Source organism: Mustela erminea, chromosome 4 (genome assembly GCF_009829155.1).
Source record: "Mustela erminea isolate mMusErm1 chromosome 4, mMusErm1.Pri, whole genome shotgun sequence".
Classification (NCBI taxonomy): Eukaryota; Metazoa; Chordata; class Mammalia; order Carnivora; family Mustelidae; genus Mustela; species Mustela erminea.
This window is the reverse complement of record NC_045617.1, coordinates 81,118,936-81,134,884: the sequence shown is the minus strand read 5'-3', so window position 1 is coordinate 81,134,884 and position 15,949 is coordinate 81,118,936. Positions and strand designations below refer to the sequence as shown.

Genomic DNA, 15,949 nt, shown 5'->3' with positions numbered 1-15,949 from the left:
TAAATTCCTGAAGGGCAAGGATTATGCCATTTATCTTTTCATTCTGCAGAGGTTTGTAGCAATGGATAAATGAAAAAAGCGCTGTTGATGAACACTTCCATCCATTATTATTAGTGACATGTGAAAGAAAAATACCTTTAGATTTTTTCAGATTCAGTTTAGATGTACTGCATGAAAACATCTTATTTTCTATCAAAGGATACTTTGATGTTCACGCTAAGCTTACATAAGCACTACTTTGCTTATCGAGGTATTACAGGTTTTGGTTAAAATCTAGAGTCCTATATGAAAAAAGAACTTTGCCACAGCCTGATCCATTTAGCAGGCAATCCATGATCAAAGTTGTTATTTCCATGAAGTACTGTTTAGACAACTATAAACTGTTAATATATTTGACATAAATTTCAAACTATAGGTTGGTGATTCTTGGGTGGATGGGGGCAGTCTCTTGACCAAGAAATACTTTTGACCCTAGATACTGAACTCCTGTATTTCCACAGTTGTTTGTCTCATCGTTTTAATGAAATGGCAGCTCAAAAATATTTTATACAAGAAGCATTTGGAGAAATCTATGTTAAAAGAAAAAGAAAATGGAATTTGGAGAAATTAAGCACTTTTGATCTGTCTGGTAGGAGAGAACAGGGATATAGAATAAGAAATCAGACATACCTGTTTCTGCCAAGGGACTTATTTGCGCTCTAAGTTTTCTTTACAGACTCAGGGTGAGTGAGATTAAGGTCTGAGTAAGAACAGGAAATACTTAAAGCAGGGAATGTTGAGGTGAATTAAAAAACAATCGTTGATACCCAGCTGAAGTTCACCAGCCATTTCCATTTTCTTTCTTTTTTTTTTTTAAAGATTTTTTATTTATCTGACAGAGATCACAAGTAGGCAGAGAGGCAGGCAGAGAGAGAGGAGGAAGCAGGCTCCCTGCAGAGCAGAGAGCCCGATGTGGGGCTCGATCCCAGGATCCTGGGATCATGACCTGAGCCAAAGGCAGAGGCTTAACCCACTGAGCCACCCAGGTGCCCCCCATTTCCATTTTCTGACCTACCTTCAATGTAACTTAAATTTTAAAAAGCAAGTGGAGGGGCGCTTGGGTGGCTCAGTGGGTTGAGCCTCTCTGCCTTCGGCTCGGGTCATGATCTCAGGGTCCTGGGATTGAGCCCCGCATTGGCTCTCTGCTCAGCGGGGAGCCTGCTTCTCCCTCTCTCTCTGCCTGCTCTCTGCCTACTTGTGATTTCTCTGTCAAATAAATAAATAAAATTCTTTTTTAAAAAAAGCAAGTGGAAATTCCTAGGCAAACAGTAAAAGCAACAGTTTTAAAGTTATTTGGAATAAGAAGAGGAAAGAAAAAGAAAAAGCTCTCAAACCTTCTTCACAGACACAGGTCTGGTCAAGGCCTTGGGAATGTGTATGGGGAGCAGAAGCTGCTGGCTTTAGGGGCAGGCTGCCATCTGCCTTTTCTAGGGCTGGAAACAGTAACCTCAGAGAAACTGACCAAAGTTTCACAGTTCTAGGATAACTTTTTTAGGGGCTGAAATTCTGGAAATCCAAAAGACTTTTCAATTCCATACTAGAGTCTTCAGTTCCTGTCAGTTTTGGTAAAAAGTTTTGGATTAAAACTTTCAGATTACCTCTTTGAAAGCAATCCCCTCGGTGTCTGAGATCTTTACCTTTATAAAAGCCAACTAGTGCCATGTCAATTTTACAGCCCTAGCTTCTACCAACAACTGAAAAAAAGCTCCCTTTATTCTCTTATTCTTTCTTTTCACATTACATATGTAAAATAATATATTTGTTTTAAAAATCCTTTTAAAATATCTATTTTTATTAAGAATATCTCATATTTAAATGTGGCTATTGTGGGGCGCCTCGGTGGCTCAGTGGGTTAAAGTCTTTGCCTCTGGCTCGGGTCATGATCCCAGAGTCCTGGGATCGAGCCCCGCATTGGGCTCTCTGCTGAGGGGAGAGCCTGCTTCCCTTCCTCTCTCTGCCTGCCTCTCTGCCTACTTGTTATCTCTGTCAAATAAAAAAATAATAATAAAAAAAAATAAATGTGGCTATTGCAGAAGAGAGTACTTTAAAAAAAAAATTTAGAGTACTCTCTTGAGTAGCACTGCTTATTTACAAAACCTCTTATTAATTTTTCCAATAAAATTCGTCCCTACCTACTATATTCTTTATAAAAGCAGTAATTTTAAAATTCAATGTAGAACACTTCCATTCTATACATGTGCCCTTCCACAAATACTTTTTTTTTTTTTTTTTTTTTAAGATTTATTTATTTTAGAGAAAGAGAGAGTGAGCACAAGCAGTGGGAGGAACGGGGGGGAGGGCAAAGGAGATAATCTCCAGCAGATTCTGCCCTATGCAGAGAGCCTGGCACAGGCTCAGTCCCACAACCGTGAGATCATGACCTGAGCTGAAACCAAGACTCAGACACTCAACTGACAGAGCCACCCAGGTGCCCTTTTCCAAAAAAACTTTAAAGTTTGATTTTCCCAGGCTCCCCAATGAGAACAAGAGCAGCAAGATGAGTTGAGACAGGGCAAAAGAAAGCTATGAGTGGTCTGATTAGCCTCAAAATCAAAATATAACCAAGATGACATTGCACTAACCCCTTCTGGAGCCCTCAGATTTCCAGAACAGCTCTGAGGCTCACAGTCTTTGTTTTGCAAAACACTACAGATCAGCCAGACCAACTGCCATCATGAGACCTAAGTCACTACCAAGATGCTGTCACCCTATACTTGACTGTCTCTGGGAAAAGAAACTCACCATCATCTGAGTCCCATGGTGAATGAATCCCTTATATTATTAGATATTGAGTCAAAAATGTACCTTCCTGGAGCTTCAGCCTACTGAAACCCAAAAGTATCTTCTGTAACAGTAATTCCATTTCTGTATGACAACCTTCCAATTAATGAAAAGTTGGCTGTCATGTCCTTCCTGAGGCTTCTCTATGCTAAACACCCACAGTTCTTTCCAGTATGGTTTTAAGTTCCTTCCCAATTTGGGCAATTGGCCAATAGAAACAATGAGATCCCTCAGAGGACAAAGTCAATGTGACTCCTATGGGGGTGTCACCAGCACAGAGAAGAGAGGAATAATCACCTACTTTCTTCTAGATAGCAATAAGAGTACAGTAACATCTGACACAGTCATACTATCTGATGCATTTTATTTAACCAAAGGCTAAATCTACTACAATTTTTAAAGTTGCTGCTGTTAAGCAAGGATACACTGAAAAGAACAACCTGGACAAAAGTCAATAGATCTGCATGCATATTCTAGTTCTGCTACTTAACACTCCAGGTGACCCTGGGCAAGTTGGGTTCTTCACTTATAAAACAAGTGACTGGATAGGAATGCTAAGCCAGCTTTGTTCCTATTATGTATCACCTCCCACCTCCACGCGAGTTTCTATTCTCAAGATGAGCAATTAAGCCTTCACACTCACTTCCCAGTGCTCTTGGGAAAATAAAAAGTAGTTTTTTCCTAATCAGTACTTTAAGACATCTTATATAAGCTAGCAAAAGCTAATTCTCACCAGATTTGCAGCTGTCTACTAAGTCATCTTCCAGGATAACTTTCATAGATCGTGGAATACTTCCAACAGATAGCCTTTGCACCTAGCAAGGAAAAGCAAACACATACTGAGTATGCTTAAATACATGCTTAATAGAAGCCTAGCAGTTCTTGAAATTACTGTTTCTATTTCCCTGGTATTATCATACAATTAATTTAATTATGATAGGGATTTATGGAATTTTCTTGAAAGTTGTGCTTATTATCCATTTACAAACTCACTAAAACAAGAGTAAAATAAAAACACCATTATGGAAAAATATCTCCAAATATAATCTACCTTGTGGATGGTCAAAATAAACATGGACTCCAATTAGTAAACATAATTACAAAGTTACTTACCTAAAAGACATGTAGTTTTTTCCTGACCTCTAGTCCCAAGACTTGGGATCCCTGTCCCTCCAAGTCCCTCCAATTCCCTCCTCCTGGCCTAGCATACGGCAGTGAAAGAGCTGTAACTACCATCCTGGACTAATAATAGAGGCCATGTGTTAAGAATGATGTATAAAGAATGACGTGAGTTTGAGTCCTCAACGCTGAATGCGCCTTTGTGTTTCAGCGGCAAGTAAAGGAAAACCTTGCACACTCTGACACATTAAAGAGTGTCTATGTATGGCTTATTGGACACAGCAAATAAAATTGGGCCTAAATCCCAAATCCTGACCACTCCAATGTTCAGCAATCACTTAAACCATTTAATTTTTCTCCTATCCCTTAAATAGAGCTTGTTTGAACTTTTTAAATATTCACTTAATTTTAACATAATTATTGTCAGTCTACAACCCTTTTGCCAATTCTTTCTATACAGAGATAATTACTGCATGTCTCTAAAGACTGTATTCTGATATATGTGCAACTATACTGCGTGATGACACAAGTTCCAATTGTAGTGCTGTATTGGTTTCCTAGTCCTGGTAATTTGCCCACAGCTGAAAAAAACCTTCTTCAAAGTTGTTATTTTTCTCATTTATCTGATCATTTACCTGTTCCTGAATTTTGATTTCCTGATAATCTCTACACCTAGTTGGAGATGAAGACAAGCCTGAGAGGCAAGTGAATTTTGAAGAATCACAGCTCTCCAAGCTGGGACAGGAGGATGGCCGGCAGAAGGTATAGTACTGCTCAAAGTCAGCCTTGACCACAAATACATGTTTGCATTTGTTACACATGTAATCCCGCTCAAACTCCAGGATCTTCACCAGACTTGTTCGAATTACTGTCCCAGTGACAGATAAAAAGTGTCCCACATCCTTGGTTTTAGGGATGTGCTCCCTCACCAACTCAGGACAAACAGGCAAACCTAATGGAGAGAAACAACAAAAACCCATCAATTTACATCTTGGAATTTGACTCCATGGAATATATTCTTTTCATATTTCCTAGGAAAGAAGGTGTAACTTCAGAACAAAAATTTGAATTCTTTTTAAGAAAAAAAAAATCAGATCAGCTCAACCAAGAAAAGAGAAAATGATTATTTTGAAAAACAATGATCAGTGGACTCTTTCTAAAAGAACATATCCAGGGGCACCTGGGTGCCTCAGTTGGTGAAGCACCTGCCTTCAGCTCATGTCATGATCCCAGGGTCCTGGAACCAAGCCCTGCCATCAGGCTCTCCACTCACTGGGGACTGCTTCTCCCTCTCACTCTCCCTCTGTGCTCTCTCTCAAACAAATAAAATCATTAAAAATAAATAAATAAAAGTATACATCCAAATGACATAATAACCAGGATTTTAATAAGAGGGCCATCACAGTAGAATCTAAATACAGCATGTAATTGTAACCTCATTCAACAAAAAGCATACTACCACAGGCAACACATAAAATCAACTGATGACTGAGTAAACCACAAAGCTGAGTGATAAAGAGAGGGAGGGTAGTATAATGACCAGATCCCCAAGCGCTAGAAGGCTCTTACTTTTTTTAGTTAGGTTCGGAATTTATTAATATATAAGTCTGTTTCCAAGCCTTGAATCACCTAGAGGTTTAACCGTAGCAGCACCATTTATCCCTTAAAAAACTTGTTTTTCACCATTAATGAACAGGCAACTCTTTAAAAGGTACAAAATGCCAAAGAAAATCCTTTTTTTTTTTTTTAAGATTTTATTTAATTTATTTGACAGAGAGCAAGAGCCCAAGCAGGGGGAGTGGCAGGTAGAGGGAACTTAAAATAAGCTTTAAATAAGCTTAAAATATAAAGATAAGGCCATATGTTAAGCAAAAGTGACCATATACAATCAAAATCTTAACACTGAAATAGATGCTAAGACAGTGTTTTCCTAGAAATGTCAACTTATTTTAAATTTTCTGTCTTAATACATATGTTATTAAGTATGTTCTTCAACACTACCAGTGAAAGGGTGACGGTGGTGTGTGATGTACATCAAGCCCCGCATCGGTCTCTCTGCTCAGCGGGAAGCCTGCTTACCTCTCTCTCTCTGCGTACTTGTGATCTCTCTCTCTGTCAAATAAATAAATAAAATCTAAAAAAAAAAAAAAAGAATCCCAAAAGACAAAGACCCATGTATATCCTGTAAAGACAAACAAGAAAATGTCTTAGGGAGGCAACCTGTTTTCATAACTGAATGCCTTTCCTGGAGTCCAAGATGAAGCTGCAATACACCTAAAACCAGACTATTTCCATTCCTGGATCATTCTGCTCCGGACACCTCCAACCCTGCCTTACCTTCTCTTCTTAAAATCTCCAGTGAATCTGCTAGAATTCACTCCTTGTTCTGTGGGCTAATATATCTTGCACCTACCATGAGTGAGGCATGCATCACATAACATATAAGCTGCCACTAAGTTCCTTTACAATTATGTTCAACATGCACACAGAGACATGTAGCTTTGGGCATATGAACACCATTGTTAAATAATTGACTATATAGCTATCTCCCCTACAACCTTGAGCTTCTTTAGATGAGGGACTATACCCTACTATTTTGGTTTCCCAAAAGACTTGCAAATGCCTGAACTTAATATGTTTGTAGAATGAATGTGCCATGGTAATAACATAATTTGCAGTTTACTTTTTCAGAAAATTAGAAAAAAAAAAAAGAAGGCTAAATTTACCTGAAACCAATAGGGTCACCTAGCGGACAAAATTCAAAATTTGGGTATTTAAGCTAAGCATGGAAACATATTTAAACATAAGAACAGCCTAAAACTAAAACCATTCTTAAATACCATTTCAGTAACATTAACTAAAATCCCTTTTAACAAACTTTTTGCAACATTATTATAAAGTAATATTTGTTCTTGATCCTACCAAGAGATTATCTAGTGTCCTAATGCTTAAAGACTTATAATATTCCTAACTTTATTCTAGATAAATACTACTTTTTCAATTAAATCAAATATATGGTCTTTTGGAGGGGATCTTAGTCTCCAAAAAGTTCTACTATACTGACTCATCTTTTTCGAATCACAGCAAGCATTGTTGTTGATTATAAATCCCTACCTTTCTGAAATATACTATAAAGTATTTCTAAACAAAACAGTACGTGTTCTCCAACTTAATCTGCAATAATTTAAAGACAGAGCTTTGCCACAAGCTGATTGCTCCACTACAGCATCTTAAAAGTTAAGATACTTAATCGGTCATTCATTCGACAAAAACTGAGTGCCTAACAGGTGACCAGCATAATACTAAACTTGAGATATAAAAACAGTAAATTTCCTAAAATTGTTTTGAAGATCACAAGGTAAAATGTACCACTTTCCTAATTCTTGGTATTATCAATTCTTTTGTTAGTAGTCACGAACGCTCATAAAGCTGCTCTGAATTACAATTTTATACACACATATCAATCTATGTATATGGGCACACTAACATAATGTTGTCTCCATACAGTCTCCTTCCCCCTGGTTGGCATGGATAATATCCCAGCCTTCCAAATGTCCAGAGAACAGTATAAAATCATTACTCTGCTGTAAAAGTGACCACCAACTACACAATAAATATATTTTTAAGTATAAATATCAATTACGTCTTAGTGCTGAGTTCAATATGTGTTAAAAATTCTCAAAATGTTCCTAGAGAGTAAGTAGCAGTAAAATCCTTAAGAGATTTACCTGATATCCTGGCATGAAGGTTCTGCTTCATAGAGGCACCTTCAGGTTGAGAAAGGGACTGGAGAATTGTCAAGGCCGATCTTCGCAGAGCGCTATCAAAAACTGTTAGTACTTCATTTGGGAATGCGTTGAAATATTCCCCAATTTCCATGTTAGTCTCAAAAAGTGTCATGGCATTAACTACAACTGGGTAATGAGCATCTTCATCACTTTCCTTCAAGATTAGAAGAATATCATTCTTATGGTATTCCGAAACATAGGATTCAAACACTTGACCAACCAGTGTAACTTGATCACTATTCATTTTGAATCTAGGTGATTAAAGAAAAAGACTGGATTATAACTTTGATATTGTGACTTAGACACAAGTTAACAAAAAAATAACAAAACAAACTGGTTGTAAATTGTTATGGGCCACACTATAAACTCAAAATATTATCTGAGTTAAAATCTTAATTAGATCTGAATTACCTGTTACAGTCACTTAGTAAATGTATTAAGAAAGTGAAGCAAAACCAAAGCCAAAGAATTCTGTTTATACTGATCATTGAAATCCAAAATGGTCCAATAGCTTTCCTTTATCTTTTCCAAACTTCCTCATTAACCCTATGAAATGCTATTTTTAACCACATTCTATATACACATTTGTTCAGGTATAAAATCTGGAACAGCAATCTTCTGGCTAACATTACTTCTTTGCATGTGTTGTAGTTCTAGGTTTTTTTCATACAAAGAACATATCCTCTTTTCTCTCTTTCATTCTCTCTCACTACACACATACATATTCATGGGTTTTCAGCTACATAAATGGAACATACATGGATAGCCAGTTCTGACTTGAATAGTTAACAGATCTGCTTCAGATATTTACAATTTGAGGTAAATTTCTCATTTTCTCCTCCTAACCTAGGAAACCTATTGGCTTCAGCAAAAACAGCTGTCAAGAGTGTAAAGAAACTAGGTAAACGGAGGAAAGAAAAGGAAAATTGGTCTTTAAATGATAAATAACTAGGACTGGAAAATAAATATACTATACTACATTACTTCACCTATCTTATTCCTCTGGCAATACGTATTTTTTAAATTTATACCTACAGATTAAAAGAACCTACCCCCATTCTGTTTTCATGTATACAGACAGATATCTATCATACTAGTATACCATGCTGGGAAATAAAAAGCACAATAAAAGATCTTCAATGCCCTCAAGAGAACCAAGAGACAGATCAAATCAAACAGTGCCCTAACAGTGGTAAAAATGTAGTATGAATAGGAGTACAAAGGAGAGGATTAAATTTAAATGGAGTGAAATCATGAACATGGCAATGGGCAGTTCCAAATAAACGGCTGAAATCGATCATCTAAGAAACTTATTTGGTTTGGAAACAGAGAACTGGAGGACAAATGTGCTTTAATTTGTCATTTCATTCACCCACCATTTATTGTATTTGGTCCAACAAACAGACGATAGAAGATGACTTATGAAGTTCACATTACAGAAGTTCACATTTCAGAAGTTCACATTTCAGCATCCTATGTGTTACACAGGCTTTTTAATATTTTGCCTTTTGGGGAAGCTACTATTCTAGAAGGTGTAGAAGGAATAAATGGGTATGTGTCATAGGCCAAGAATTCTCACAATTACAGGACACCAGTGTGAGACTGACAGATGGGTATACGTATAACCAGGAGAATGAGTGAGAACAAATTATGGCCACTACATTGAGAATTTGTTTTAATTAGGTAACATAAATGCAGTCAAGGGTAAAGCAGAAAAAGCACTTAGAAATAATTGATCACACAATATATCCAGATCGTGGCCTTTGCTTAAAACAAACAAACAAATAAAAAAACTGGACTCCCAAGAGTTGCTACAAATGAATCTCTAAGATTCTATAAATGCGTATTAAATTTGGAGCCACAAGTTGAGCAATTCAAAAGACAGCTCCACATAGGGCAAAAAGGTAGCTGCGGAGTTCATGGTTCAAATTAAAGTCAGATTAAATTCTGCCTAGTCTTTGCTGAAATGGCATCTTTGAATAAAGAAAAAAACAGCATCCCCCTTCAAAATCTGCGCAAAACTGTTCAACTCTAAGCAGTTTGCTACCCCTATAAACATGCCTACCCTTATTGTTCTACAACCTTCAAGTTCCCTTTCCTTTTACTTATTGAGTGAGGTCAAAATTAACAACGACGTGCTACTTCATCCTTTGGACCGCGAGAAGCGTCGACGAGAGCCAGGAGCGGCTACTAAGCGGCCACTTTCAGCTGGACCACCGGGAATCCCCGCCCGCCCAGCGGCCGCGCCACACCCACCGGGAGCCCCGCCCCCTCGCCTGTCCCCGCGGCGCCCCGTCCTAGGGCCCGCCCCTCTCGCCGGCAGCCCGCGTCTTCCAGGCACCTCCTCCCCGCCCGCCCGCTCCGCCGCCCGCGGGCGCTCGGCAAACGTGGAGTCGGGTTGTACTCAGAGGGCTGCTTTCCACTCTTCCGTCTCTGGGCGCAGCCCCTGCCCTACGAAACCTCCGCGGGGCTCTGACACTACCCGGGCTCGGCAACCCGGCAGCTCGGTCGCCCGACCAATCCGGGAGTTGAATAGTTTGGGAACTAACAGATGTGAGCGAAACTTAGGACGAACGGGGGGAGAAAAACATAAGAGGAACGGTGAAACCAGGCTGCGGCTGTCACTTACTGGCGGGCACGAAGTGTCAGAAGTCACCGAGACACGCTGCTCCCGAGGCCAAGGGGCGCGGAAAGCTCCGGCCTGGCGGCGGGGGCTCGAGGAGGCCGCTGGGGGCGGGGCGGGGCGCGTGCGCCGGCTGCTCGAGACGCCGGCCGCGGGGGCGCGCAGGTTCCGACGGATGGGCGTCGCGCCTGGGCCAAATAGACACGGCGCCGGCTCCTCGGCCGGGCCCGCGCACCCGAAGGACGCCGAGCCGCGCACCGCCTCAACTTCGCGGTTCAGGTGCCTCTTCCGGGTGGAGAAGCGGGCGGGCGCGCGCCCCGCCTGGTGCCGTGGGACGAGAGAAGGTGGGGCGGGGCGAAGCGGTGGGCGGGGCCAGGAGGGCCGGGGCAGGGCCCGAGGAGTCCCAGGGCGGGGCCAGGCTGAGACTCCCGCCCCAGGTGGAACCGGGAGAGCGGAGCCGTGCGGGGCACAAGCTGCCTGGATGGTTCGCGCTTTGGGGCTAAGAACTCCGGCAAACACAAGGGCACAAAGATTTTCTGCTGTGTTTTCCACTATAACCCTCCCCCTCATATACCATATTCCCCACGCACTCAAAGCCTCCGCCATGTCAACATACTCAACAGAGTTGTGCATTTGTTACAGTGAACATACCCTGAAACATCATCATCACCCAAACTACAAGGTTTACGGTCTTGTTCGCTCTTGGTGTTGCACATTCTATGGGTTTTAACAGATGTAGTATAGTAACATGTATCCACCATTGTTGTATTATGCAGAATAGTCTCACTGCCCTGAAAGTCTCTCTTCATGCCTCCCTCCCACCTAATCTGTAGCAACAACTACTCTATTTACTGTCTCCATAGTTTTTCCTTTTCCAGGATGGCATGTATCATCGACACAGGTTTGAATTGTATGGGTCAACTTATACATGGGTATTTTACAGTCCTGGAAATGTATTTTCTCTTACGATTTTTTTTTTTTTAAGATTTATTTAAGTAATCTCTATACCTCACCTGGGGCTCAAACTCATGACCCTGAGGTCAAGCATGGCAAGCTCTTCTGACTGAGCCAGCCAGGCATTCCTCCTTATGATTTTTTAAATAACACAACACTTTCTTTTCTCTAGCTCACCTTACTGTAATAATACTGTATATAATACGTATAAAAATATGTATTAACCAATTGTTTATCTTATCAGCTTCTTGTCAACAGGCCATTAGTAATTAACTTTCTGAGGAGTCAAAAGTTATATATGGATTTTTAGTGTGTGAGGGGGTCAACCCCAACCTCGGTGTTGTTCCAGGGTCATCTGTAGTTGAAATCATACAGTATGTAGTTTTTTCAGGTTGTCTTCTTTCACTTAGTAATATATATTTAAGTTTCCTCCATGTCTTTTCATGGCTTGATAGTTCATTTCTTTTTGGTACTGAATAATAATCCATTATCTAGATATACCACACTTTATTTGTCCCCTTACCTACTGAAGGATATCTTGGTTGCTTCCCAGTTTTGCCAGTTATGGATAAAGCCAGTATATTTATCCACGTACAGGTTTTTGTGTGGGTAAAAGTTTTTAGATCCTTTGGGTAAATACCAAGGAGTATGACTGCTTCTTGAATGAATCATATGGTAAGGGTATGTTTAGTTTTGTAAATATGTCTTCCAAAGATGTCTTGCAAAGAGGTCATACAATTTTGTATTCCTGACAGTAATGAATGAGAGTTTCTGTTGCCCCACGTCCTCTCCAGCATTTGATGTCAGTATTTTGGATTTTGGCCCCTCTAATAGTTGTGTAGCAGTATCTCATTATTATGTTAATTTGAAGTTTCCTGATAACCTATGATGGTGAACATATGCTTACTTTTCATCTATATATCTTCTTTGGTGAGGTTTCTGTTCAGATCTTCTGTTTATCTTTAAATCAGATTGTTTTTTTACTGTCTAGTTTTAAGAGTCCTTTATCAGATGTGTCTTGCAAATACTTGCAGTCTGTGGCTTATCTTCTCTTTCTCATAACATTGTCTCTCACTGAGCAGATTTTTAGTTTTAATTATATCCAGTTTATCAATTATTTCTTTCATGGATTGTGTTTTTGGTGTTGTATTTGAAAAGTCATCACCATTCCCAAAATCATCTAGGTTTTCTCCTATGTTTTAGACTTTTATAGTTTTATGTCTTACACTTAGGTCTGTGATCTACTCTGAGTTAATTTTTGTGAAGATGTTAAGATCCGTGTCGAGATTGTGTGTGCGCACATGCTTACGCACATATGTGGATGTCCCGTTGTTCCCGTACTATTTGTTGAAAAGACTATTTTTGTAACATTTGTCAGAGATCTGTATTGCCTTTTGCTCCCTTGGCAAAGATCAGTTGACTGTCTCTATTTAAGTGGTTTGTTTTTGGGTTCTCTATTCTGTTCCATTAATCTACTACTCTGTCCTTTCACTAATACCGTATTGTCTTGATTACTGGACCTTTATAGTGAATCTTGAAGTCAGATAGTGTCAGTCCTCCAAATTTGTTCTCTTTTCAGTATTGAGTTTTGGCTCTTCTGGGTCCTTTATTTCTCCATATAAACTTTAGAATCCATTTTGCCCAGCAAGGCATCCATAAAATGCCTTGCTGGGATTTTGACTGGGATGGAATGAAATGATAGATCAAGTTGGAAAGAACTAATATTTTGACAATATTGACCCTTCCTATCTATGAATATGGAATATCTATCTCTCCACTAATTTAGCTCTTTGATGTCTTTCATCAAAGTTACTTTGTAGTTTTCCTCATATAGATTTTGTACATATCTTTTTAGACTTATACCTAAGTATTCCTTTTTGTGTGGGGGGATTCTTATGTAAATGATATGTTTTTAATTTCAAATTCCACTTGTTCATTGCTTATATATAAGAAAACAATTGACTTCTACATATTTGTATCCTGCAGTTTTGTCATAATCACTTATTAGTTCTAGAAGTTTTATATGTAGATTCTTTCATATTTTTACACAGATAATCATGTCACCTGAAAATAAATGGTTTTATTTCTTCCCTCCCAATCTCTATGATTTTTCTTTTCTTTTTTAATTGCATTAACTGGGATTTCTAGTATGATGTTGAAAGCAGTGAGGAAAGGGGACACCCTTGCCTTGGTCCTGATCTTTGTGGGGAAAGCAAGTTTTTCACTAATAAATATGATGTTAGCTGCTGGGATTTGTGGTAGGTGTTCTTTATCAAGTTGAGGAAGTTTTCCTCTATTTGTAGTTTGCTGGGAGTTTTTATCAGGAATGAATGTAAGATTTTGTCAAATGCTTTTTCTGCTTCTATTTATACAATCCCATGATTTTCCTTCATTAGTCTGTTGACATGATGCATTACAGTAACTGATTTTCAAAAGCTGAAACAGCCTTGCCTAACTTGGATAAATCCCACTTGGGTGTGGTGCCTAATTCTTTTTATACATTATTGGATTCATTTGCTAATATTTTGTTTAAGATTTTGGCATCTATCATCATGGGAGATATTGGTCTCTATTTTTCTTATAAGTATCAGATTTTGGCCCTAGGGCAATGCTGGCCTGAGTTAGGAAATATTCCCTCTGCTTCTGTGTTCTAGAAGAGATTGTAGAGAATAGGTATAGTTTCTTTCTTAAATGTTTGGTAGAATTCACAGTAAGCCCAGTTCTTTATGTTTTGGAAGGTTATTAATTATTGATTCAATTTCCTCGGTTTCTAATTCAGATTGTCTGTTTCTTCAGCTGTGATTTTTGAGTTTGTATCTTTCAAGGAATTGGTCCATTTCATCTAGGTTATCAACTTTATGTGCATAAAGTTATTCATAATATTTCATTATTATCTTTTTAATGCCTAGGGGGTCAGCAGTGATACCCTCTCTTTAGTTTTTTATATTAGTAATTTGTGTCTTTTTTCTTTAGTTAGTCTGGCTAGAGGCTTATTGATTTTATAAATCTTGTTAAAGGAACAATGTTTGGTTTTATTGACTTTCTCTATTGACCTACTGTTTTTAGTTTCATTGATTTCTACCCTAATTGTTATTATTTATTTTCTTTTGTTTACTTTGGGTGTAATTTGCTCTTCTTTTCCTTTTTACCTAAGGTTGAAGCTTAGATGATTGATATTAGATCTTTCTTCTTTTCTAGTATATGAATTCAATGCTATAAATTTTTCTGTAAACACTTTTTGTGCTGCACCCCACAAATTTTGATAAGTTGTGTTTTCATTTTCATTTAGTTCAAAGTATTTTTTTCTAGTTCAAGGCATTTTTAAAATTTCTCTTAAGATTTCTTCTTTGAGGAGTGCCTGGGTGGCTCAGTGGGTTAAAGCCTCTGCCTTCAGCTCAGGTCATGATCCGAGGGTCATGGGATCAAGTCCTGCATCGTGCTCTCTGCTCAGCAGGGAGCCTGCTTCCTCCTCTCTCTCTGCCTGCCTCTGCCTACTTGTGATCTCTCTTTGTCAAATAAATAAATAAAATCTTTTAAAAAAAAATTTCTTCTTTGACCCAGTGTTGTTTAGAAAAAAATATGTTGCTTGATGTCCAACTATTTTGTATTTTCCAGTCTTTTTTTTTTTTTTAAAGATTTTATTTATTTGTTAGAGAGAGAGAGAGATACAGAGCGCAAGCACAGGCAGACAGAGTGGCAGGCTAGAGGCAGAGGGAGAAGCAGGCTCCCTGCCGAGCAAGAAGCCCGATGTGGGACTCCATCCCAGAACGCTGGGATCATGACCTGAGCCGAAGGCAGCCGTACCACCCAGGCGTCCCATGTATTTTCCAGTCTTTGTTCTGTTATGAATTTCTAGTTTATTTCCATTAGGGTCTAAGAGCAGACATTATATAATATCTATTCTTTTAAAGGTGTTAAAGTTTGTTTTATGGCTCAGAATGCTGTCCATCTTAGTGAATGTTTCATTTAAGTTTGAGAAGAATGTAATCTGCTGCTATTGGATGAAGTAATCTATAGATGTTCATCATATTCAGTTGATTGATGTCAACTCTGGCCTTAACTGATTTTCTGCCTGCTGGATCTGTTCATTTCTCTACAGGGGTGTTGAAGTCTGCAATAGGTTACATCTATTTCTCTTTTCTGGTCTGTCAATATTTACTTCACATATTCTGAGGCCCTTACACATTAAGGATTATTTTGTCTTCTTGGAAGGTTGACCTCCTTATCATTATGTAATGCCTCTCTCTATCCCTGATAACTTCCCTTGCTTTGAAGTCTGCTCTGTCTGAAATTAATATAGCTATTACAGCTTTCTTTTGCTTGTGTTTGCATGGTATATCTTTCTCCATCTCTGCTTTTAATCTTGTATATCTTTATTTAAAGTAGATTTCTTGTAGATAACATATAGTTGATTTTGTTTTTTTTTAACCTGCTCTGACAATCTCTGTCTTTTTATTCAAGTATTTAGACCATTGATGTTCAAAGTGATTTTTTATATAATTGGATTAGTATCTTACTTTATATGTCAATCTTTTCTGTTTGTTGCCTTTGTTCCAGTTATTGTCTTCCATATATTTTCTGTCATTTGTAGTTTTAATTGAGAATTTTATATGATTCCATTTTCTCTCCTTTCTTAGCAAATCGA

At 38.6% G+C, this 15,949-nt stretch overlaps 1 protein-coding gene across 4 annotated transcripts in view; it reads right to left on the bottom strand.

The window, feature by feature from the left end:
- Nucleotides 1-10,461, bottom strand: part of MCM9 (minichromosome maintenance 9 homologous recombination repair factor) — a 90,342-nt gene extending 79,881 nt beyond the window's left edge. For 3 of the 4 annotated variants that reach the window (XM_032339683.1, XM_032339685.1, XM_032339686.1), the window contains exons 1-4: nucleotides 10,357-10,461; nucleotides 7,668-7,978; nucleotides 4,575-4,891; nucleotides 3,554-3,635 (exon numbers count right to left, since the gene is read on the bottom strand). In XM_032339683.1, the coding sequence (XP_032195574.1) occupies nucleotides 3,554-3,635; nucleotides 4,575-4,891; nucleotides 7,668-7,971 (703 nt within the window). In that variant the 5' untranslated portion in view covers nucleotides 7,972-7,978; nucleotides 10,357-10,461. Of the gene's footprint in view, nucleotides 1-3,553; nucleotides 3,636-4,574; nucleotides 4,892-7,667; nucleotides 7,979-9,103; nucleotides 9,253-10,356 lie in introns of all 4 variants that reach the window. The other variant, XM_032339684.1, reaches the window with a different exon arrangement.
- Nucleotides 10,462-15,949: the final 5,488 nt, after the last annotated feature.